This window comes from Rana temporaria, chromosome 8 (genome assembly GCF_905171775.1).
Source record: "Rana temporaria chromosome 8, aRanTem1.1, whole genome shotgun sequence".
NCBI classification, from domain to species: domain Eukaryota; kingdom Metazoa; phylum Chordata; class Amphibia; order Anura; family Ranidae; genus Rana; species Rana temporaria.
This window is the reverse complement of record NC_053496.1, coordinates 147,757,941-147,781,060: the sequence shown is the minus strand read 5'-3', so window position 1 is coordinate 147,781,060 and position 23,120 is coordinate 147,757,941. Positions and strand designations below refer to the sequence as shown.

At 49.1% G+C, this 23,120-nt stretch overlaps 1 protein-coding gene across 1 annotated transcript in view; it reads right to left on the bottom strand.

The window, feature by feature from the left end:
• The window catches only part of LOC120909159 (glutathione S-transferase P 1-like), a 206,210-nt gene that overhangs the window by 24,987 nt on the left and 158,103 nt on the right, over positions 1–23,120 (bottom strand). The window contains exon 5 of the mRNA XM_040320865.1: positions 12,415–12,518. Within this exon, the coding sequence (XP_040176799.1) occupies positions 12,415–12,518 (104 nt within the window). The remainder of the gene's footprint in view (positions 1–12,414; positions 12,519–23,120) is intronic.

Sequence of the window (23,120 nt, the reverse complement as noted above, 5' to 3'; positions counted from 1 at the left end):
GTCAAGACCTTTGCCATTGATCTGAACCCTAACATACAAGTTGGAGATCTCGTTCTGCTAAAGGACCAGAAAGCTGAAAGAATCAAATGGCCCATGGGACTTATTGTAAAGAGCATCCCTAGTGATGACGGAAATGTACGCAAGGTGGAGGTGAAGGTTTCAAGACAAGGGACTGTAAAGACTTACATCAGACCTATCACAGAACTTGTTCTGCTCGTGCCCTTTGGAGAATGAACTTGTTTGCTTACGCTGCTGGTTCCTACTTGTGACTTCAAGAAGAATCTCAAAGTTATTATTGTTGCATATATATGCATGTTCTTTTATGTCTTTTAGGTTTTCAAGACATCAAGGCAAATACCACCGTTTGTTATTTGCAGTTGCATCACTACTGTTCTGATATATATTATATATATACTGTATATATAGTGACATTTACAATGCCAGACGGGGAGTGTGCCACCCAATGGGCATAGATTTGTTATACGTATATACACAGTATATACATATTATTTCTCAACCATTTTCTATGTACATTATGTTTAGTTTACATGCTGCCATCTAGTGACCTTTTGTGGTAATGCACAGTTTGTATTTTCTTTTGTCTGATCTATGACACGCTTCCTTTTTGTGTATGCTCCACCCTTCTTTCTCAGTTTGTACTTCCTGTCTATGGAGACTGCCTAAAGGCCACATGTCACAAGGGCAGATGTATTCTGCATTGTAAGCTACAGACAGTATCATCTTTTGACCGCACAATACCACAACCTGTTCATCTGCTGTAACCTGTCATCTGATGTATTCTGATGTTTGGATTAAAGCGACTTCTGTGAATAGAATCTGTATTGGTGTGTTCAAGCTATCTGATAAGGATTGTCCTCAGTGGTTATATCTGCTTATACAGGCCAGGCATAGAGGTCTCACAAGGGATAAATCTCTTCACAACAATCAGAGTCAGAATAAGTCCAGTCTTGGACAGCTGGGAAACCTTCATGTTTGCTCTGGACTCTCACATTCCCATTTTCCAAGAAAACCAGTGCTCCCAAGTCTGCTCTCTGTTCACGTGGCCTATGGGTATCCAGGGTCAGAAATACTCTGTACAGATACAACACCATGCCATCCCAGTATCTTCCAAGCTATGAAGCTCTGTATGTGCCCAGCCATGAAGATCTAACACCACAAAGCCTTGAATTTCCTGTGTCCCCCCCAACTGAATTTCCTGTGTCCCCCAACTGAATTTCCAATTCCCGTGTCCCCAACTAAAGTTCTGATTCCTGCATCCCCAATTGAAGTTCCTGTGTCCCCAACTGTAGTTCAGATTTCGGTGTCCCCAAGTGAACTACTACCACCTGATTGTATGCATGCCTCGAATGGCACCATGGTCCGTAAGCAGGATCTGGTAGTATCTGAACGAGCTTTGCAAGTGGCGAATGGAACCCCTTCTAGAACTTCAAAGACCAAAAGGAAAAAAAAAGTCTTCAGGCTCTGCAGTTGGTGCTTTGTTTCCCCGTAGGTTTGTTGAAGACTGTATGTATGGCATGAATGCCTATGACAAAACATACCTCCTGTCTGACGATGACATGCTTGGCTACTCTGGTGAGGAGGGTGATTTGGACTTTGAGGACTATGCCTATGAGGAACCTCCTGTTCATGCCCAGACAGCGTTTCTAAGGGGGGGACTGTCACGGTCCCTGACGTGCCAAGCAGATGGCTAGGCGTGGTCACGCCCAAAGTGGCTCTAGGTGGTATTGAACCCGAGACCTCTCTGTTGCTGCTTCAGTTCTTTACTTCTGAGCCACTCCTCAGTTTGGTATTCTGCCTGCTTTCCAGCTAAGCCTGGTTCTGAATGATGTACTGATCGTCTTTCTCTGGATCTCCTTGCAATCTGCACCTGTCTCTTCTGGTTCAGCTGAGGCAGGTTACCTATTTAACTAGGGTATAAAACACTGCCTCACTCTAAGGCAGGGATAAGCAATTAGCGGACCTCCAGATGTTGCCAAACTACAAGTCCCATTAAGCATAGCGAGACTCTGGCAGCATCAAGCATGACACCCAGAGGCAGAGGCATGATGGGACTTGTAGTTTGGCAACAGCTGGAGGTCCGCTAATTGCTTATCCCCGCTCTAAGGGATGTGTCAGTTCATTATTCTGTTTCTATCATTTCCAAAGGTTAGTGTGTTCTAGTTACAGCTACAAGACTGACTCCGGCTTCTGACCCTGGCTATGTTGATCGTTTATTCTGAATTTTGGAATCTCTGACTATGGCTTTACTTAGACTATCCTTTGGCTAATCCCTGTCAAGCCCCCATGCACAGACTCACAGCCCAGGTAGCTTCTTACTTTGTTACTGTGGGCTGTGTGTATTTGCAATGGTGAGCATACAACGCTGCATTATGGACTCCAACCAAGGTAAGCCCTTACACACTGTTTCTGTTGCTAAAAACCCTTTCACTGTGAGCTGCAGTGTCTGGGAGGGGGTGCATGTGAGACAAAGATATGGCTCAGTAAGGGAAGGTAAAGGACGCTTTTTGTTTACTTAACCACTTAAGGACCGTGTCACTCCCATATACTTCTGCAGAATGGCACGGCTGGGCATATCAACGTGTATATATACACGTCACCCTTTAAGACACGGCATTGTGGGTGCGCACTTCGTGAGTGTGACCTCGGGTCCCGCAGACTCTAAGTCCTCTAAGGCCCCGTACACACGACCGGATCGAACAGTTTCCAGCGGTTAAAAATTTCTTAGCACGCTAAGAAATCTGTCCGCTGGAAACCTGTCCGTCGGACGTGTTCGGTTGTCTGTACAGACTCATCGGACACGTCCGACCGACCGCCATCCCTTGCATGCGTCGTACTGATTCGACGCATGCGTAGAAGCATTGAACTTCCACGCATGCGTCATCGTCGCGGCGACGGTGCGGCCACGCCCCGCGTATTGTTTACGCGCGGATTTCTGTCTGATGGTGTGTACAACCATCATACAGAAATCTCCGGGCGGACATGTTTTCAGCTGATTATCCTCCCGTGTGTACGGGGCCTAAGAGTCCCGGGATCGTCTCACGGAGAGGAAGAACGGGGGAAATGAGATGTAAACAAGCATTTCCCCATTCTGCCTAGCGACAGGACACTGATCACAGCTCCCTGTGATAGCAAAAAGTAAAAAATATTGCTTTTTTTTTTTAAATTGTCACTCTTTTTTTCGCTTATAGCGCAAAAAAAAATAATGCAGAGGTGATCAAATGCCACCAAAAGAAAGCTCTATTTGTGGGGAAAAAAGGAAGTCAATTTTGTTTGGGAGCCACGTCACACGACAGCGCAATTGTCAGCTAAAACTATGCAGTGCCAAATCGCAAAAAGTGCTCTGGTCTTTGGGCAGCCAAATGGTCTGGGGCTGAAGTGGTTAATGAGGTTTGTGCATCTCATAGTAACTAGATTTAGCACATGTTTAGACTGTTACATAGAGCCTTTAGTAATAATTTAACCTGTAATAATATTTTCAAAACGATATAAAATACTTCTTAATACCACTGATGTTAACTAGGTATTTGCATAAGGATAAGTTTGTGTGAAAATACTAATTTTACATACAGTGGAATGCAGGAAAAAAACTTGCTTGCAAAGGACAAATTGTCGATTGGTTTAAATTCATTTAGAAAGGAAGGAAGAGATGAGTTATGATCACTCATCACGGAAAATGTATTATCAAATACTTACTGTAATTTTCCTTTCCTGATAGGCTCCATGGCAGCATACGTGTGGGTTGGCCCTCGCCTCCATAACTTCCCAATAGGACCCCTCCCTATAAATTTCAGCTGTGAGCTCTCAGCCGTGTTCCGTAACTAGCCTACTCCAAGCATTGGGAGGGACTCCTGCTGCAATGGAGCCTATCAGGAAAGGAAAATTACGGCAAGTATTTGATAATAAATGTTCCGTTTTCCTGACATGCTCCATGGCAGCATACGTGTGGGAAATAACTCGCCAAACACACCCGGGCGGGCAAAATGCTAAGGCAAGAAAATTAATAATTTAACACTGTCAACTGGCAGCACTTGTAAATTAAAATTCAGTGAAGATAAAGCAGCCGGTTCAACACAATAGTGGGAAACAAAACGTATTAATAGACGGCCACGAAGCCGCTCTACATATAACTTCAGGTGCGACATGACGTGAGGCTGCCCAAGAAGTCAAAATGCTCCAGTTTGAGTGCGCAGACACTGCCTCTGGAGGTGCCAAGCCCTTGGCTTTGTATGCCCTCTGGATGGTCTGAACTATCCAAGCTGCAATGGATCTGATTGAGGCCCTTTTCCTTTGTTCTTTCCATGAAGAAAAATGAAAAGAAAATCTGTTTGTCTGAAAGATTCTGTCATTTCCAGATATTGAATTAATGTGTGCCCCACATCAAGGGGATGAATACTTTGATCTTCAGATAACCCAAAAGTGGGTAGTACAATTTCCTGATTTTCATGAAAAATTTATGTAACTTTAGGATTTGAGCCCAGCATAGGAATTAATACTGCTCTATCTGGAAAGAAGGCCAAGAATGGTTCTTTTGAACCCAGATTTCTGATGTCAGAGACTCTTTTAGCTGAAGTGACCGCTACTAGAAAGACGGTCTTGAGAGTAAGATCCTTAGCTGATAGTGGTTTATTCGGATCAGAGCTGATCGTAGTAAGATAGCCCAGGACAAGAGGCAGATCCCATTTGGGGAACCTTGGTTTTCTCTGAGGTCTAAGCCGCATGGCACCCTTGAAGAACCGGCGAACCAAGGGATGATTGGCCCAAGAGATTCCAGTAAATGCAGAGATGGCTGAGATTTGCACTCGAAGTGAACTGATTGTTAAAGGTAAGTCCAAACCCGTTTGTAAAAAACTGAGTATATCTTGGACCTCTGGGGAACTGCAAGGGTTAGTTCTGAAAGACATATGATCTGTAAATTTTGACCAGATACGCTCGTAAACTTTGTAGTTACATTTCTTCTAGCGTTAAGAAGAGTTGAAATGGCTTCTTCGGGACATCCTAATGCTTCAAACCTTCCCCTCTCAAGAACCACACCCTGAGGTGCAGATGAGCCGGATATTGGTGCAACGTTGTGCCCTGAGAGAGGAAGAGGGATCGAGTCCCGGTCACTGAGGCGCGTTAGAAGGGAAAACCATGGCCTGTTGGGCCAAAATGGAATCACTGCTAGGATTTCTACATCCTCTGATCTGAGTTAGCGAAGAAACTGAAGAATTACAGGTATTGGTGGAAAGGCATATGCTATGCTGAATTTCCATTGATCTGTGAGAGCGTCTATCCCATAGGCTTGGGGATCCCGGAACCTTGAATAATACTTGATCAACTTGTGGTTGTATGGGGACACAAACAGATCCACTTCTGGGGACACTCCCAGTGTTAGAAGCCAATTGAACACTTCTATGTGCAGAGACCATTCGTTGTTGTTCAATTGGATTTGTGATAGAAAGTCCGCTTGAACATTCTGGACCCCCAGAATGTACACTGCCGAGATGTTGGCTAGGTTCTTCTGGGCCCAATTCATAATTGGCTCCACCTCTCGGAATAAGGACGAGCTGTGGGTTCCACCCTGCTTCCTTATGTAAGCAACAGCGGTTGTGTTGTCCAGCCTGAGCATCACAGAGGAATCCATTAATAGATGGCGGAAGGATATGAGCGCCTGAAAGGCAGCTCCAGTATGTTGGATACAGTTCCTTGAGAAGGTGTGCTCCACCTGCCTTAGGACTATTTCTGTCAGGCAATGAACGCCCCAGCCCTGATTGCTGGCATCTGAGGTTATTGTAACCCAAGTGATGGGACAAATCGAATGACAGTTGCGGAGATTCTTCACCTGAAGCCACCACAGAAGAGACTTTCTCATGGGTTGAGTGAGCATGATGCGTTGACTCTTGCTGGGGAAGTCCCATTGCTGGAGAAACCCTTTTGGAATGGGTGAGTGTGTCACTGAGCCCACTTCACCATAGGAATGGTGGCTACCATGGTGCCAATCACCTTTAAAACATTGAAGAGCAGATAGGTGAGGAGCAGCAAGTGTTGTTGCAATTTTCTCTTCAGGCAATCAAATGGTGCCTTCTATTGTGTTGAAGAGGGCACCTAGAAATATCAGAGATTGTGTTGGAACAAGATGACTCTTCTCCAAATTCAATAGCCATCTGAATTCTTGGAGAGTGGCAATTACTAGGTCCATGTGTTCCAGGAGTTGACTTCTGTCTTGAGCTAGAAGTAAGAGATCGTCTAGGTAGTGATGAAGGCGAACTCCTTTCACTCGGAGGAGAGCCACAACGGCTAGCAGAACTTTGGAGAACACCTGAGGTGATGTTGTGAGACGAAATGGTAGGCAGGTGAACTGTAAGTGTTGATTGCCTACCGCAAAGCGGAGATACTTTTGATAGTCTCCCTCTACTGGAACGTGGAAGTATGCATCTTTCAGGTCTATTGACACTAACCAATCTCCTGGATGGATGGACTGCTGGATTGTCAATAGTGACTCCATTTTGAATTTCTTTCCGAATAAATCGGTTGAGATGAGTCAAGTCTATTACTGGTCTCCAAGTACATGCCTTCACCTCGTTCGCCCTCTGGAACAGTAATGGCTGCGCCTTGAGTTACTAAAGAGCTTACATAATAGGATTTGTTTGTTTTCTTCTGTACATGGAAGATTTGTAGGCATGAATCTGAGCCTGGGGCTGCTGTTGAAGACCCAGGTGTACGTGGCCTAAAGAGACCGTCTTGATGGTCCAAAAATTGTGAATTGAGGCCGCCCAATTTCAGAAAGACTTTTCAGTAGACTCCTGATTACTAGAAGGAGTACTCTTAGTTTGCTTCTTGAAAGAAGACTGTCTGGATTTCCAGGGCCTTGAAGATTCTGTGCTCTAAAAAAAAGTGCGTTCCTGATTTTGTACACGCCTGTACTGAGGGAGGGCCCCCGACTTACCACCTGTGGCCCGGAAAATGGCACTATCAAGTTTATTGCCAAAGCGAGACGAGCCTTCAAAAGGGAATGCGGCACCAAGCTTGCTTTGAAGCTGGATCCGCCGACCAGGGATGAAGCCATAAGGCACAGCGGGCAGTAACCGCTGACAACATTACTCGAGCCGCTAGGCGAATAACATCAATAGAGGCCTCCCCAGAAAGGCAGATGCTAGCCTGATTTCCTGAATAGGAGAGCTCTTGGCCATTTCTTCAGAGATACTTCTGAGGGAATCATTCACATTGTCTGACCAAACCTCCAAGGCTTTTGAGACAGCTGCTAAAGCCAGAATTGGTTTACAGACTGATCCTGCTGTCAGGTAGATTCTCTTCAGGTCTGAATCAATCCGTCTCTCTAGAGGATCTTTGAAAGAAACCGTATCTTCCAAGGGAAGGGTTACGTATCTCACCAAACGCATCAAAGCTGCATCAACCAATGGAGTAGAGTCAAGATGTTTCACGTCTTCCTCTTTAAAAGGATATAATTTTGCCATTTTTGACTGCATAGAGCCTTTTTTTTTTATCAGGTTTACCCCATTCTTCTGAAATAATGGCACCTATTTCTGTGACAAACGGAAAATAATGTCGCTCCTTAATGAGCTGTTTAAAAAGTTTTCTTTGTTTGGGAGGAGAGATAATTGGATCTTCCAAATTCAAAACTTCCTTGACTGCTTTCACTAAAGCAGGAACTAAGGCATAATCAAAGCCTATCCCTGTATCATCCACTTCTGAACCACTCTCTGAGGGGGGGAGCTGAGAGATGGCTTGTTTGAGCGACTTCAAAAGTCTCATGCATTTGTCCCTGATCCAACAAGGGAATCATTGGGTCTGGAGGAGAATCATGCTGCAATCTGGCATCTCTCTCCTGTAGCGACTTTTCCACGACCCGCTTAACCAATGCTTCTAGGTGTTTGTCTGCACCTTCCCTTTCATTGGCTGCCTTTGAAAAACAATGATCGCAAAGGGACTTGCTAGCAGAAACCGGAGCCTTGCACCCCCAACAAAATCTCTCTGAACTCTTGCTGCGAGATGAGGGGGGGTGAGGAGTATCCCTACTGGGATGTCTGGATTTCGAAGAATTATGGTGTCTAGAAGATGAGTGCCGGTGGTGCGATTTAGAGGACCCGCTGCATCTGCGGGACTCGCTGTGATGTTGGTCAGACCTAGAAGGGCTGAAAAAAAGAAGAATAGAGAGAGAGAGAGAGAGAGAGAGAGAGAGAGAAGCATAGTCATGACAATGCCCTATATTCCACTCTCTTCCCCCCCCAACAGGAAAATAAAAACATAGTTTTCCAATTTTACCTGCTGAGAGAGGGCTGGCCACTAGGGGCAATGAAGAATCCATAGTAGAACAGACACATTGCAGATGGGAGAGTCAAACACCAGATCTCAAACGACTAAAACACATGCTAAAACTGAACGTTCTGAACGAGCACTTACCTGGGGTAGTCTCTGTAAATGCACCGGGAAACCGCCGTTTCGAACGATCGATCCCGAGCTTCACAGATTTCCCCCGACTTTTTTTTAAAAACGACGGCGATACTCGCGCGCATGCGCGAACCAAACCTTGCTTTCATTTTCGGGTCCGTCCATTTGTAGAACGCAGATGGAAACCCGGAAGTAAGAGGGAGCGGCAGCTGGAACGCACGGGAACCAGCCGCTCACTGGGCATGATGCAATCATAAAAAAACAGCATATGGAAAACAGGGAAACAATACAACAAACATAAACACTGCTGCCATGAAGGCGATACTGCTTACCACCACCTACGATCGATTTGGCCAGGGACACCGCATCCATACACACACCGGGCTTTCAGCAGATAATGGCCACCCTGCACATTGCTAGGTATTTAGCCCTGTGCGCGCTCATCTCTCCAGTGGAAGACATAATCCAGCTCTTCAGCGCTACTCTGCAATACACTCCATACCCTGCTTAACAGTCAAGACTTATCCGAGGGATGAGACGCCATATCATCGGCCGATCTTGATCGTAGGAACAATCGTCTTCAGGTACAGTAGGTGACCGCGATATTGTGTCAATCTCGCTCCTTTTCTCGGCGAGATTGACCACCTACGAGCCCCATCGCGGGAGCCAGCGCCGAGCTGGCTTGCCGCGAGGGAGACAAAGTCGTCATAGAAGCGATGGGAGATCCGAATTGGATTCCCGCCAATTCTAGCTGCGGCGTTTGGTATGAATCCTGAGAGGAAGAACTCCACACCAAATTTTAAATAAAAAACCGACATGGGTTCCCCCCCCCCCCAGGAGCATACCAGGCCCTTAGGTCTGGTATGGGTTGTAAGGAGACCCCCCTACGCCGAAAAAATGATGTGGGGTCCCCCCACAATCCATACCAGACCCGTATCCAAAGCACGCTACCCGGCTGGCCAGGAAAGGAATGGGGATGAGCGAGCGCCCCCCCTCCTGAGCCGTACCAGGCCGCATGCCCTCAACATGGGGGGTTGGGTGCTCTGGGGCAAGGGGGCGCACTGCAGGGCCCCCCCACCCCAGAGCACCCTGTCCCCATGTTGATAAGGACAGGGCCTCTTCCCGAAAACCCTAGCCATTGGTTGTCGGAGTCTGCGGGCAGGGGCTTATCGGAATCTAGGAGACCCCTTTAATAGGGGCCCCCCAGATACCAGCCCCCCACCCTAGGTGAATGAATATGGGGTACATCGTACCCCTACCCATTCACCTGGAGGCAAAGTGTAAAAGAAAAAAAAACACACAACACAGAGTTTTTAAAGTAAATTATTAGTCAGCTCCGGCCCCCCCCTGTCTTCTTTAGCTCTTTTAGCAGGGGGGGCCTTCTTCTTCCGCTCTCCGGGGGTCTTCTTCCCTCTCCAGGGGTCTTCTTCCGCTCTCCGGGGGTCTTCTTCCGCTCTCCGAGGGTCTTCTCCCATCTTCTCCGCTGTCATCTCGGCCCCGGTTCTTCTCCAGCTCGCTCTCCGGTGCCTTGTTCTTTAGGGCTGGCCGCCGCTATCTTCGTGTGTTAGCTCGATTACTAGCAGCGGCCAGCCAGCCCGCTCTTCTTCTGTCTTCTTCTCTTCCTCCCATGTTGACACGACGATTCTTCCCGCTGTTATGCCGGGTGTCCGGTGTGCGATGATTTATATAGGCCTCTCTTATGATGTCACAGTCCCATCATGCTCAAGAGAGGCCTATATAAATCATTGCGCACCGGACACCCGGCATAACAGCGGGAAGAAGCATCGTGTCAACATGGGAGAAAGAGAAGAAGACATAAGACAGAAGAAGAGCTGGCTGGCCGCTGCTAGTAATCGTAAAAATAAAAAAGAAAAAGTGCAGCGCTGAGTATTCAGTGAAATGAATCAAAAAATATGGTGAATAATCAAAGTTCAGTGAAAAATCAAAGAAATTTAAAAAAGAAAAAAGAGGGGGACACACCCCCAAGTAATGTGACAGGTAAATAACCTGAAAGACAGCTAGAAAGTGAGATCTAGCTGGATAATGTGTAATATAAACACACCGTGATAGGTGAGAGGACACAAAAATAAATGATAATGAGAACCTCAAATGAAGTCCATATAATTTATACGTGTAACTCCAAAATGTAAATGTGATAGTCCAAGGTCAAAATGGCCTATACAGTCCAAAGAAATATATATATGCAATGTATTTCCTTTATTGGAGTTGGTCAAAAGTTCTTTGTGGAAAAGACCAGATGACTGTAGAGGAATGGAAGATGTTGTGATCTTCTCAGGTATGGAACTCAGATGTTCTTAATAAGCAGTTGGAACCTCATCAGCAATCCACAATGGTATCCAAATAAACAAGTATAAAGATGGGTACTCTTACCGGAAAGTGTGGACATACACGTCAGCGACGGTATGTCAAACACGCATGTACGAGCTCCTAGGCAGCCGTGATGTCAATAGGGAAGCTGTTTGATGTGCCAGCCTTTAATCCGCCAGGACGGGTCCAATCCAATGAGAGGAGACAGCTCGTGCAGGTGTGGTTCTCAGATGAAAGAGTGTAGTATGCAGGCCAAACGTAGAAACCATGTAAGGGAAAACGTACTCACATAGTGCGGTTAATCCCAAAACAAGCCTTTATTAGGCATAGAAAATAAAAGCCAAAATAAACAAAAAACTGGATAAAAATATATAAAATAGATAAAAAAGTACAAGCCCAGTGAAAGACGAGTACAAGTGATCACAAGTAAAATATGGCGTAATGAGCAAGTAGCGTATGAGCTATGTACCCAAAGTGCTGCTAGTAATCGAGCTAACACATGAAGATAGCGGCGGCCAGCCCTGAAGAAGAAGGCACCGGAGAGCGAGCGGGAGAAAAACCGGTGCCGAGATGACAGCGGAGAAGATGGGAGAAGACCCCCGGTGAGCGGAAGAAGACCCCCGGAGAGCGGAAGAAGACCCCCGGAGAGCGGAGAAGACCCCCGGAGAGCGGAAGAAGAAGGCCCCCCTGCTAAAAGAGCTAAAGAAGACAGGGGGGCCCCCGGAGCTGACTAATAAATTACTTTAAAAACCCTGTGTTGTGTGTTTTTTTTTCTTTTACACTTTGCCTCCAGGTGAATGGGTAGGGTTACGATGTACCCCATATTCATTCACCTAGGGTGGGGGGCCAGTATCTGGGGGCCCCCTTATTAAAGGGGGCTCCCAGATTCCGATTAACCCCCCGCCCGCAGACCCCGACAACCAACGGCCAGGGTTGTCGGGAAGAGGCCCTGTCCTTATCAACATGGGGACAGGGTGCTCTGGGGTGGGGGGGGCCGCCGTGCGCCCCCTGCCCCAGAGCACCCAACCCTCCCATGTTGAGGGCATGCGGCCTGATACGGCTCAGGAGGTGGGGGGCGCTCGCTCGTCCCCACTCCTTTCCTGGCCGGCCGGGTAGCGTGCTTTGGATACAGGTCTGGTATGGATTATGGGGGGACCCCCACGTCGGTTTTTCGGTGTAGGGGGGTCTCCATACAACCCATACCAGACCTAAGGGCCTGGTATGCTCCTGGGGGGGGAACCCATGTCGGTTTTTTATTTAAAATTTGGCGTGGAGTTCTCCCTCTCAGGATTCATACCAAACGGTGCAGCTAGAATTCGCGGGAATCCAAGTCGTATCTCCCGTCGCTTCTATGACCTGCTCGCTGGAATGTGCTTTGTCTATTCCAGCGAGTGCGAGATGTCGGCACCCTGTCGCCGAGAATCAGCGCGATGCTGTCGTGCTGGAAACACATTCTCGGCAACAGGTACTGTAGGAGAACCAAAAACACATGGTCCTACGGAAGAGGACAAAAAAGGAACACGGCTGAGAGCCCACAGCTGAAATTTATAGGGAGGGGTCCTATTGGGTAGTTATGAAGGCGGGGCCAACCCACATGTATATGGTTCCATGGAGCACATCAGGAAAACAAATTTTTCAAATTTCACCCTCTAGTTAGCTAGTGGTAATGACACTTACAAATTCCATGAAAATCAAGCGACCGAATTTCTGCCTCAAATCTTCCGCTCCGTCGTTCACCATGTCGATAAGTGCGCTTTCTTCTTTGTTACTGCCAGCAACTCCTGCAGAATTCATAAAATTTGTGTTAGACCCAACTACAGTATGTATCAATACATTTAAAGGGAATATTTTGAGTGCATTTAGTAAGTAACCATTTCAATTTTTTTTGCTGTATTTAGCAATTTTTGAATAAATGCCATATTTGGCTATGACTATCAAATTTTAACATACTCTGAAGCTATCCAAAAAGGTCCCTATGCAAAACAAGAATTTTAATACACACATACTGGAGGGCAGCATGAGAAAGGTGCCCAGTCAGACTGGGCTACTGGGGGTTACATTTTCTGGTGAGCAGAAGGCAGGGGGAGCAAGATTGGCTGGTCAGTGCAGGGAGGCTGGGCAGTGTGGGGGTCATAGGGCACACAGCAGCTCTGGCCAGCACACGAGGAGAAACGTTCCTGTGCTGGCCACACTGCTTGCTCTCTCCTCTGTTTCACATGGCGGAATCCCGGGACCTGGCGGAGCAGCTCCAGGCTATGGCGGCCCAAATGGGGACTGATTGTCTGCAGAGACAGCTCGCAGCCATGCAAGGTGCGGCCGCCGGGGATCACACCAGCTCGAGGGGGCCGCATGCTTGGCAGGCTCACCCCCCGGAACGCTTCAGCCCTCCTACTTCACCTAGAGCTCAGTGCCACTGTGCTCTTGGTGACCCCTAGGTCACCTAGACCCCGGGAACGGACCCTCGGCTCAGCCTCCCCTGTCTGGAGCGAGCGTGGGAGCTGGGAAGAATCCCCATCAGGGGCAGAGCTCGGCAGGACGGGGTCACAGTCTTTCCCCATCCCCGGAGCGCAAGAAAACCCGCGAGACAGCGGCACCATCTCCAGTGCGTATTGCGCCGGGCATGGTGGCTCAGCGTGGGAGGAGTCGCACCATGAGTCCGGGCACATCCCCAGCAGTGGCCGGCGACCCTAATAAACCTGGACCCAGTTGGGGTCCAAGGATTCCAGTGCCTGAGGTGAGAAGCAAGGCCCCTCCCAGCAGTGGGGGGTAAAGAGGGGCCACACTGCCATGACCGGGATCGGCAGTCCTGTGGTTTAGCAGTGGAGGACGGATGACGACGAACAGCCAGGACCCTCGGCGGGCTGCACATCACCAGCCCGGTCTACAGGTGGTCCCAAGAATCATGCGGCTTGGTGGGTGAGCTGTCCAGCGAGGTCGAGGATATCGCGCCGATTCGGAGGGCCGTGGTGGATTCGGGATCAGGATTCGGGATCGGCGGCTGCAGGATCTCATCCATGCCTAATGTTTCTTCTTCTGTTATGCTTCCTTCTGTTCGTGTGGGCAGGCCACGGGTGTTGGGGTTTGCTGCAGCAGGAGTGGGGGGCCCCGTCTGCCCCAGCGGGTGATGCCACAGCTGTGCGCGACCTGCTGGTCGGTCTGCGGTCGTTGGTTCAGCGCTTTGATGCAGGCGCACCGGCGAGCTCTTTGCCAGTGTCGGCTTGGGTGTCAGATGGGGTCAGGCATGTGAGGGTGTTGCGGCGAGTTCTGTGCCAACCGTGCCAAGGGCTGCGGCAGTAGTTCGTGCGAAATCTGCTTCGAGGGGCCGCTGTGCGGGAGAAGATTTGGCAGGGGGAGTATGTGGAGATCTTCATGATACTCCCCCTGGAAAAAATGTACTTGGACAGGGTGAATCCTGAGTAATCCAAGAAAGAGGACGAGGAAAAGTGTCGCTACCGGTTGACCCGCATACGTTCAGCAACTGGTTACAGGCATTTGCCATTTTGGCGAGTGTTATTGGTGAAAAAGCACCCGAGAATTGTTCCCCGCTGTTTTGCTATCTGGATTCCATCGGCGAAACCCAGAGGGTTTATGGTGGTGTGGCATGGCTGCGGTACGACGAACAATTTGGCCAACACACTTCGGTGGGATCATAAGGACATCAGTCTGTGGATGAAACTTATGTCCTCTCCACGGGTGTCCACACCGTTTTTTCCGATGGGGGTGGGAGTCCTACCACCCCTGGGCAATCGGCCACAAAGAAGCGGAGTCAGTGTTGGCAGTTCAACGAGGCTGCTTGCAGGTTCGGAGCGAACTGCCATTACAAGCATGAATGCTCTCACTGTGGGGGGGCTCATCCCCTCTCTCGTTGCTTTAAGGCCGGAAAATGCTGCGGGAAAGAGGCCTGACTTCGGTGAGGGTCGACAGGATATCCCCCTTTCTAAATAGGTATCCGGATCGTCATGCGGCTCGGTTGTTGAGGGAGGGTTTTGCGGAAGGTTTTTTTGATTCCTTGTTCCCTCACGCGAATTCCCCCTGCGGCGGACAACCTTCGGTCCACCATGTTACATTCTGACATGGTTTCTGAAAAGCTGGCCAAAGAAGTGTCTTTGGGCCGCATGTGCGGCCCTTTTCCGTACCCCCCATTGGAGGATTTGGTGGTTTCACCGCTGGGCGTCGTTCCAAAGAAGGAGCCCAATAAATTTTGGCTTATACACCATCTTTCGTTTCCAAAAGGCGGCTCAGTCAATGATGCCATTGACCCTGAGGCATGTGCAGTATCATATACCTCTTTCCTGAGGCATTCATGGCAGCACACACTGGGTTGTGACTCCGCCCACACAACCTGACAGGATTGGTTAGCTATAAATCTGAAGAGGGAACACCCCGCACCATTCTCTTATTTATCCTCACCTGACAAGACTGGACGTAACAAGAAGATTTGCCTCTTACCGCAATCGCCCCAGCAGGTTCAAGCCTCTCCTGTTTGGAAGTCCCTCCTGTACAGTCTCTAATAGAGCTTTATGGTGGGAACCACGCTCTGGTGGTCTCAAGGGTTTGTTCAGGTCTTATCCTGGCAATATATCCTGGCATATTTACAAGCTTTAAATGAGCTTAATTTCGGCAGTGGCTCCTCTATTTGCTTCTTCCAGCACTTATACTGTCTTTTTAACTCCTCTATTTTTTTCCTGTTGTTTTCATTTTAGCCCAGTAGCCTTGCTGGTCTTTGCTGTCCTCTCTTAGCCGCCGCGTCCTCTGGCCGCTCTGCGCATGCACGCAGTGGAATGATGACATCGGCGGTTTCCTTCGCCCTCATCCAAGATGGCGCCGGGATGTGTGGGACGCTATTGCGCATGAGCGCGTCATCAGCGCCGCGACGGCGGCGCCAGTTTTAAAAAGCTGAATTTTCCTTTTTTCTTCCCTAAGGCTGCTGCTCTGCCCCAGAATTCCTAGGAAACACTCCAGGTATTATGGCTTCTTCCCTCTCTCCAGGCCCTTCTGCCCTTACCAGCTCTTTCTCTCTGTTTACCACCTCTCTGTGCTTTTTTAAGCTACCACACCTGCTGCTGTCCCTGTACATTTCATGGAGCCCACTGCCCTTGCAGAACACCACCAGCAAACAAGGTAAGGAGGCCGTCCAAGGAGGTAAGTAGTGAAGAGACAAAAGAGTGCCGGCCACTAACACTGCATTTTTTTGCAGTCCCATCAGGCCCAGAGACGCAAGCCGGCGGCATAGTGGGAGATCCAGCCATGCATCAAGCAAGAGGTTCCGTAGAAGTCAGTCAAGATCACCATCCCGCCACTATCGGTCGAGGCATAGCCGATCACGTTGCAGCCGCTCCCGTCATAGCCGGTCTCACGGCAGAGGGTCACCCTCATTTCACCGCAAACATTATTATACCTGTCCTGCAGCAAACGCTTGCTGGGTGTGCGGTGCTCTTGCATTGCCAGGGAAACTAGCTTGTCGCACGTGCTTTAACGAAGCAACCAGAGAAAAGGAGGCGGACGCCAGAGTGGCTACAGAACTCATAAGGGAGTCAGTACGGGAGTCAATCTTGGAGACCTCGGCCCCTCTGCCTAATGATCCTATCCCGGGCTCATCATCTGCACCCGGCTCGTATGTCCAGCTAGCAGAGACCCACTCTGACTATGAAGAACGTGAGCTAGTATCGGGATTTGATTTTGGCTTAGTTGAGCCTTTTGCCCGCTCCGTTAAAGAGGCTATTGGTTGGGAGGAAGCCATAGCGGAACCTCAGAAAATCGGGAAATACTTCCCTGAGCTAAGGAGAGATCCCAAGCTATTTCCCTTCATTGAAGAATTGGAGGATCTCATTAAGGACGAATGGGAAAAACCGGACAAGTAGCCTAGCCTGTCCAACAAGCTCGCTAAATTGTACCCTTTAAAAGAATCCAAGGTCAACTCCCTTATTAATGCTTCCATTGTTGATTCATCACTGATGCGGCTCGCTAGGCATGTCACCTTGCCGATAGAAGACGCGGTCCCCTTCTGAGATGTCCTCGATCGTAAGATCGACTTGGAACTAAAGAAAGCATACTCCACGGCAATGGGGGGCCTGCAGATCAGCTATTACCACAGCGGCTGTGGCTAAGGCCATCTCTGCATGGGCAGCCAATGCTAAAAAAGCCCTCCTAGAAGGAACTGACCAAGGTGAAGTAATCTCTTCCTTACAAGAAATCAGGTTAGCAGGCGATTTCATGGCATGGGCTTCAGTTGATATCATTTGCTCTGCTGCTAGGTCCATGCTAGCCTCAGTGATGGCCCTCAGAGCCTTATGGCTGAAGCCATGGGTCGCTGACACAGCTTCAAAGTCAAACTGGTGCAAGATACCGTATGACGGCACAAACCTGTTTGGTGCGAAACTGGACTCAGCAATTTCTAAGGTCACTGGGGGAAAGTCGGGGCTTATCCCCTCCGACAGGAGACCCAAGCCTCAGAAGGGCCCTGCCTTCAGGCGTAATCTGCTAGATCCTATCGCCCCGGCAAGGAATTCAGAAGTCTACTCGTCCTTCTTTTATGAGGGTTCAGAAGTCCAAGGCCATCACCGCGGGGGACCAGCAGAAGTCCTTTTGAAGGCTCACCTGCCCACCCAGCTCAGGTGGGCGCCAGGCTCAGGAGTTTTGCATGGATTTGGTCAGAGCACATAAAAGACCCATGGACACTCTCCACGGTCAGATACGGCCACAAATGGAACTTTATGGGGGCATTACCAGGAAATATCTTCCAACCTACCAAAATACCATCTTCCCCGGACAAAAGGAAGCTACTTCTTCAGTACGTCTCGGAGTTAATTCAAAAGGGGGCAGTCGTAGAAGTTCCTTCGCACCTAAGGGGCAGGGGATTTTATTCCCCTTTATTCTTGGTGCGAAAGAAGTCGGGAGATCTTCGGCCCGTTCTGGACCTCAAATGGCTCAACGGAAGAATCGTAATAGAGGCTTTCAAGATGGAGAGTCTCCAGTCCATTCTTCTGGCGGTGAACCTGGGAGACTGGATGCTGTCCGTAGATTTATCGGATGCCTATCTTCACATTCTGATTCATCCAGCCTTCCAGAAGTTCCTCCGCTTTTCCATCAATGTCACTTCCAGTTCCGATGCCTACCATTCGGCATTTCTTCAGCACCCAGGATGTTCACAAAGGTTCTCCTACCTCTCATAGAACTCCTCAGGGAGAAGGGGTTGCGGATGCATCACTACCTGGACGATATCCTGCTTTTGGCAGAAGATCGGGAGAGAGAGAGATTCTAATCTCGACCCTCCAGAACTTTGGCTGGTTAATAAACTGGCGGAAGAGCAGCCTTCAGCCTTCGCAGGTTATGATATTCCTGGGGGTGGAATTAGATACCAAACAGAACAGGGTACAGCTGCCCTTAGAGAAGTTAGAGCCATTAGTGAAGAAGGTACGCAATGTATTGTCCTTCAGTCATCTGTCGGCCAGAACCTGCCTGAGCATGCTGGGCTCCATGTCATCAACCATACCCATGGTGCAGTGGTCCCAGTGGCACATGAGAACTTTGCAGAACGCCTTCCTCAAGCAGTGGGACGGAGCCTCAATGTTCCAGTCCATTCGTATTCCCAACTGAATGAAGCACTCGCTTTGGTGGTGGACTCACCCTCCCAACCTCAGAAGGTTCAGGCCTATAGCTCCTCCAAATCTGGAGATAGTGACATCAGATTCCAGCCATAAGGGTTGGGGGGCACATTACTGGGACCAGGCAGCCCAGGGACAGTGGCACTTCCCAGCTCAGGGCATAGTCTTGAATGTATTGGAGCTCCGAGCAGCCTTTCAAGCCCTCTTAGCTTTCGCACCCCTGCTTCAAGGGAAGAGTGTCCTTATCCGGATAGACAACAAGGTTGCGGTAGCCTATATTCAGAGACAGGGTGGTACCCGAAGTCACACGCTGTTGGAGGAGGTTGCGACCCATAGTGGAGTGGGCCCAAGTACCCCTATTGGACCTGAATGCAGTATATGTCCCGGCGGCACAGAACATGTTGGCATACTATCTGAGCCAAGAATCACTCTCAAACAACGAGTGGTCTCTGAGCCACCGAGCATTCTCCCTTCTGACTGAGGCGTGGGGAATCCCAGAGGTCGACTTAGCGGCAACACCAGCAAATACCAAATGCCCGAGGTTCCTATACAGAGCTCCTTTTCTGTCGGCCGAGGGGACAGACTGCTTGATTCACCCTTGGGACTTTGAACTGGGGTACATCTTTCCCCCTACTCCTCTGATAGCAAGGTTCTTAGCCAGACTCCGGAGGTCCTCAGTCACAGTAATCACGTTGGGTGCCATTCTGGCCGAGGCGGCCATGGTTCACGACCCTCTTACAGCTCAACACCCGACCTCCAATCCACCTGCCGGTATCAGCGGACCTCCTATATCAGGGCCAGTTCCTCCATCTGGCCCCAGACAGGCTGCACCTGACAGCATGGAGGTTGAGAGGATTAGGCAGAGAGAACAAGGTTGCTCCCAAGAAGTTATAGCGACTCTTATGCAAGCCAGGAAGAATTCTACAAACTCCACCTACACTAGAGTCTAGGAAAGATTCATTCTGATGGCACAACTTAAAGGCTGGGATCCCGTTTCTCCAGTTCCATCCCAAATTCTGCAATTCCTGCAGTCGGGCGTTGATAAAGGGCTAAATTCAAGTACCCTTAAGGTACAAATATCCGCCCTGTCTGCCAAAACAGGCACTAGATGGGCTATGCACCCCTTGGTTATCCAATTCATGAAAGCCTGCCTGAAGATCATGCCCCCCAGAAGACCATCCTTTCCTGCATGGGATCTTTCGGTGGTTCTAGAGGCCCTTTCCATCCCACCCTTTTTTCCATTTGACTCAATTTCCCTGTGGGACCTGACTCTAAAGTTAACCTTCCTCATCGCTATTGCTTCAGCCAAAAGGGTGTCAGAGATCCAAGCTCTTATAGCTAAGGAGCCCTATTTAGTTTTCCTACCCGACAGAGTGGTACTAAGGCCTTCAGACCGTTTTTTACCAAAGGAAGCCTCGTCCTTCCACTACAACCAGGACATCATCCTTCCATGCCTTACTGCCCAAAATGGCGAACCTCACGCTCTGGACATTAAATCCACTATCTCCAGCTATCTTTCAGCTACTACTCACCTTCGGAAGACGGATGCCCTCTTGGTTATTCCGCACGGAGCCAGATGTGGCCAAGCAGCTACTTTCCGTACCATCGCCTCCTGGCTAGTCAGAGCTATTGAGAAGGCATACTCCGTTCAACAATTGGCAATCCCAGAAGGCATCAGGGTGCACTCGACCAGGGCAGTGGCAACATCCTGGGCAGCATATTGTGGTGTCTCGTCAGAAACCATCTGCAGGGCAGCAACCTGGTCTTCCAGGCATACGTTTATCTCCCACTACAGAGTGGACGCTGCTCTCTTGTCTACAGCCGACTTTGGTAGATCCATCATCAGGGCCAATTCTTCTGCTCTTTAGGGAATAAATACTATTTGCATTGAACCCTCCCGACTGGCGAGTTATTTCCCAGTGTGTGCTGCCATGAATGCGTCAGGAAAATGGAAAATTGTATACTCACCTTTCCGTAATTTTCCTTTCCTGACGCATCTTCATGGCAGCACACAGATGCCCACCCTGCTGTTCAATGATGATATATACAGAGAATGGTGCGGGGTGTTCCCTCTTCAGATTTATAGCTAACCAATCCTGTCAGGTTGTGGGGGCGGAGTCACAACCCAGTGTGTGCTGCCATGAAGATGCTACAGGAAAGGAAAATTACGGAAAGGTGAGTATACAATTTTCCGTTTTTGATGCGGCCGTGTTTTGGGTACGGCGCTATGGAAAGGGGGCCCTTATGGCTAAAACGGACATTGAGATGGCTTTTCGTCTACTCCCGGTTCACCCCCGTAGTTTTCATTTTTTGGGATGTCATTGGTTGTGGGCCTTTTACGTTGATCGTTGCCTGCCTATGGGCTGCTCTATTTCGTGTTCTCTGTTTGAAACATTCAGCTCTTTTCTAGAATGGGTGGTGCAGGACGTGGCTGGGGTCAACTCAGTGATTCACTATCTGGATGATTTTCTCTGCATTGGCCCTCCGACATCTAGGTTGTGCGGGGTACTGCTGGCAACGGTACAGCACATAATGGAGCGGTTTGGTGTTCCTCAAGCGGTGAACAAGACTGAGGGTCCCGCAAAGGTCATCAAATTTTTGGGAATAGAAATTGATTCTAGAGCCATGGAATGTCGTCTGCCTGACGATAAGCTGCGGGCATTGAAGGAGGAGGTCAGTTTGGCCGCAATTAATAATAATTTTGCTTGCTGTATTATGCCTATGGGCAGGGTTTTTTTGCCGACGGCTTTTGGCTGCCACGGCTGGGGTCGCTTTACCCAGGTATTTCATTAGGCTGAACAGGGAACATAGGGCTGATTTGCTGGTGCGGCGAGAATTTCTGGACAAATTCAATGGCAGGTCCATCTGGATGGAGGGGTCTGTCAGCAACTATGACCTGGAGCTGTTTATGGATGCGGCTGGGTCTACTGGATATGGCGCATTCTTGGGGGGTCGGCGGAGTGCCGAGCGATGGCCCGCTGCGTGGAGAGAGGCGGGCTTCTTAAAGAATTTGGTGCTGCTGGAGCTTTTTCTGGTGGTGGTCGCGTTGGAGCTCTGGGGGGCATTGTTTAGCAACAAAAAGGTTTGTCTCCACTGCGACAACCTGGGGGTGGTGCAGGTTCTCAACTCTGTCAGGATCCTCCCTACCAGTTGTACGGTTGTTGCAGTATCTGGTTTTAGTGTGTCTACGTCTCAATGTTTTCTTGTACGCTGTGCATATCCCTGGGGTGGCGAATACGGTGGCTGACGCTCTTTCCCGCTTTTAGTTGGTCAGGTTTCAGATGTTGGCACCGGGTGCGGAGCAGCACGGAACCCCTTGTCCTCCTCATCTCTGGCAGGTTGCGTTGGAATTGCCTCCGAGTTGATTCAAAACTCTTTGAGTGAGTCGACCTTGTCCTTCTACTCTAATGCCCCGTACACACCATCACTTTATGTGATGAAAAAAAATGACGTTTTTAAAAACGTCACTTTAATTGACTTTGTGTGGGGGAAAACGTCGTTTTATGTCTTGTAAAAAACGACCAAAAAAAATTGAAGCATGCTTCAATTTTATGTGTCGTTTTTCAAAAGTGCACTTTTTACTTCACAGAAATTGACCGTGTGTAGCAAAAAACGTCGTTTTTTAAGACGTTTTTTCATCCACGCATGCCCAGAAGCTACTTATGAAGCAAGCTTCAATGGTAAAACGTGGTGGAACGTAACCTCACTTTGCAAGAACATTGTGAGAAAAACGATGGTGTGTAGGCAACTTCGTCTTTGAAAATTGAAGTTTCAAAAACGTCATTTTTTACTTCACAGAAAGTGTCGTTTTTTTTCATCACATAAAGTGATGGTGTGTATGCGGCATATGGTTTGGAGGGAATTGGGGGCTTTGATACAACGGGCAGGTTCGGAGGGTGACAGCGGGGAAGTTTTCCAGCTGGTTATATATTTAGTATGCTTGGGCTGATGGGGTATCTTTCGGCCATGCGCTGTAAATTGTCCGGCCTGGCTTTTTGGTTCAAAATCCGGGGCATGCCGGATTATACCATTCTTGGTAAAATGAGGCCCCGAGGGGTTATGGAAAGGGGGCCCGGCGGCCGGACAGTGGGGTTTGGACACTGCGGTGGTCAAGTGTATTGGCAGGTGGGAGTCTGACAGATTCAAACTTTACAACCGCCCCCACCTGGTTTAGTACAGGAAGGGTTGCTTGTGGGGTGTTTGTGTTTTCTGTTTGTATACCTTCTCACATTTTCTGTTACTGCCCATTTTGTCGCACTGGGGTGTGTGTATGTTGTGCGTGCACGTTTTTCTTTCAGATTGCGCTTGCCTCGTGTGGATCTTGGGGCACTCGTTTGTACACTGGGGGGCTAAGAGGGCTGACGTCAGGCCTAATGGCCGTCAGCTGGGCTTTTCCAGATCAGAAGCCAGCATTAGGTGGATAGGTGTTCCCGGGCTGTTATGGAGCAGGGTGGTCCCGGAAGTTAACAGGGCTGCTAGGTGGGACAGGCCCCCCAATGTTCTAGTGTTACATGCTGGTGGGAATGACCTGGGAGTTCGGTGTAGTAGACACCTTATACGGGACATCAAGTGCGACGTGCTTAGGCTACAGGCTGCATTTTACCCATACGGTGGTGGTGTGGTCGGACATGGTGGCTCGCACCACCTGGCGTAACGCCAGGTCAGTGTCCAAGCTTAACAGGGCCGGGGTAAAGGCCAATAAGGAGGTTGGGAAGTATTTGGCTCGCAATGGGGGGTTAGTAGTCAGACATCGGGAGCTGGAGGTGGACACGTGGAGGT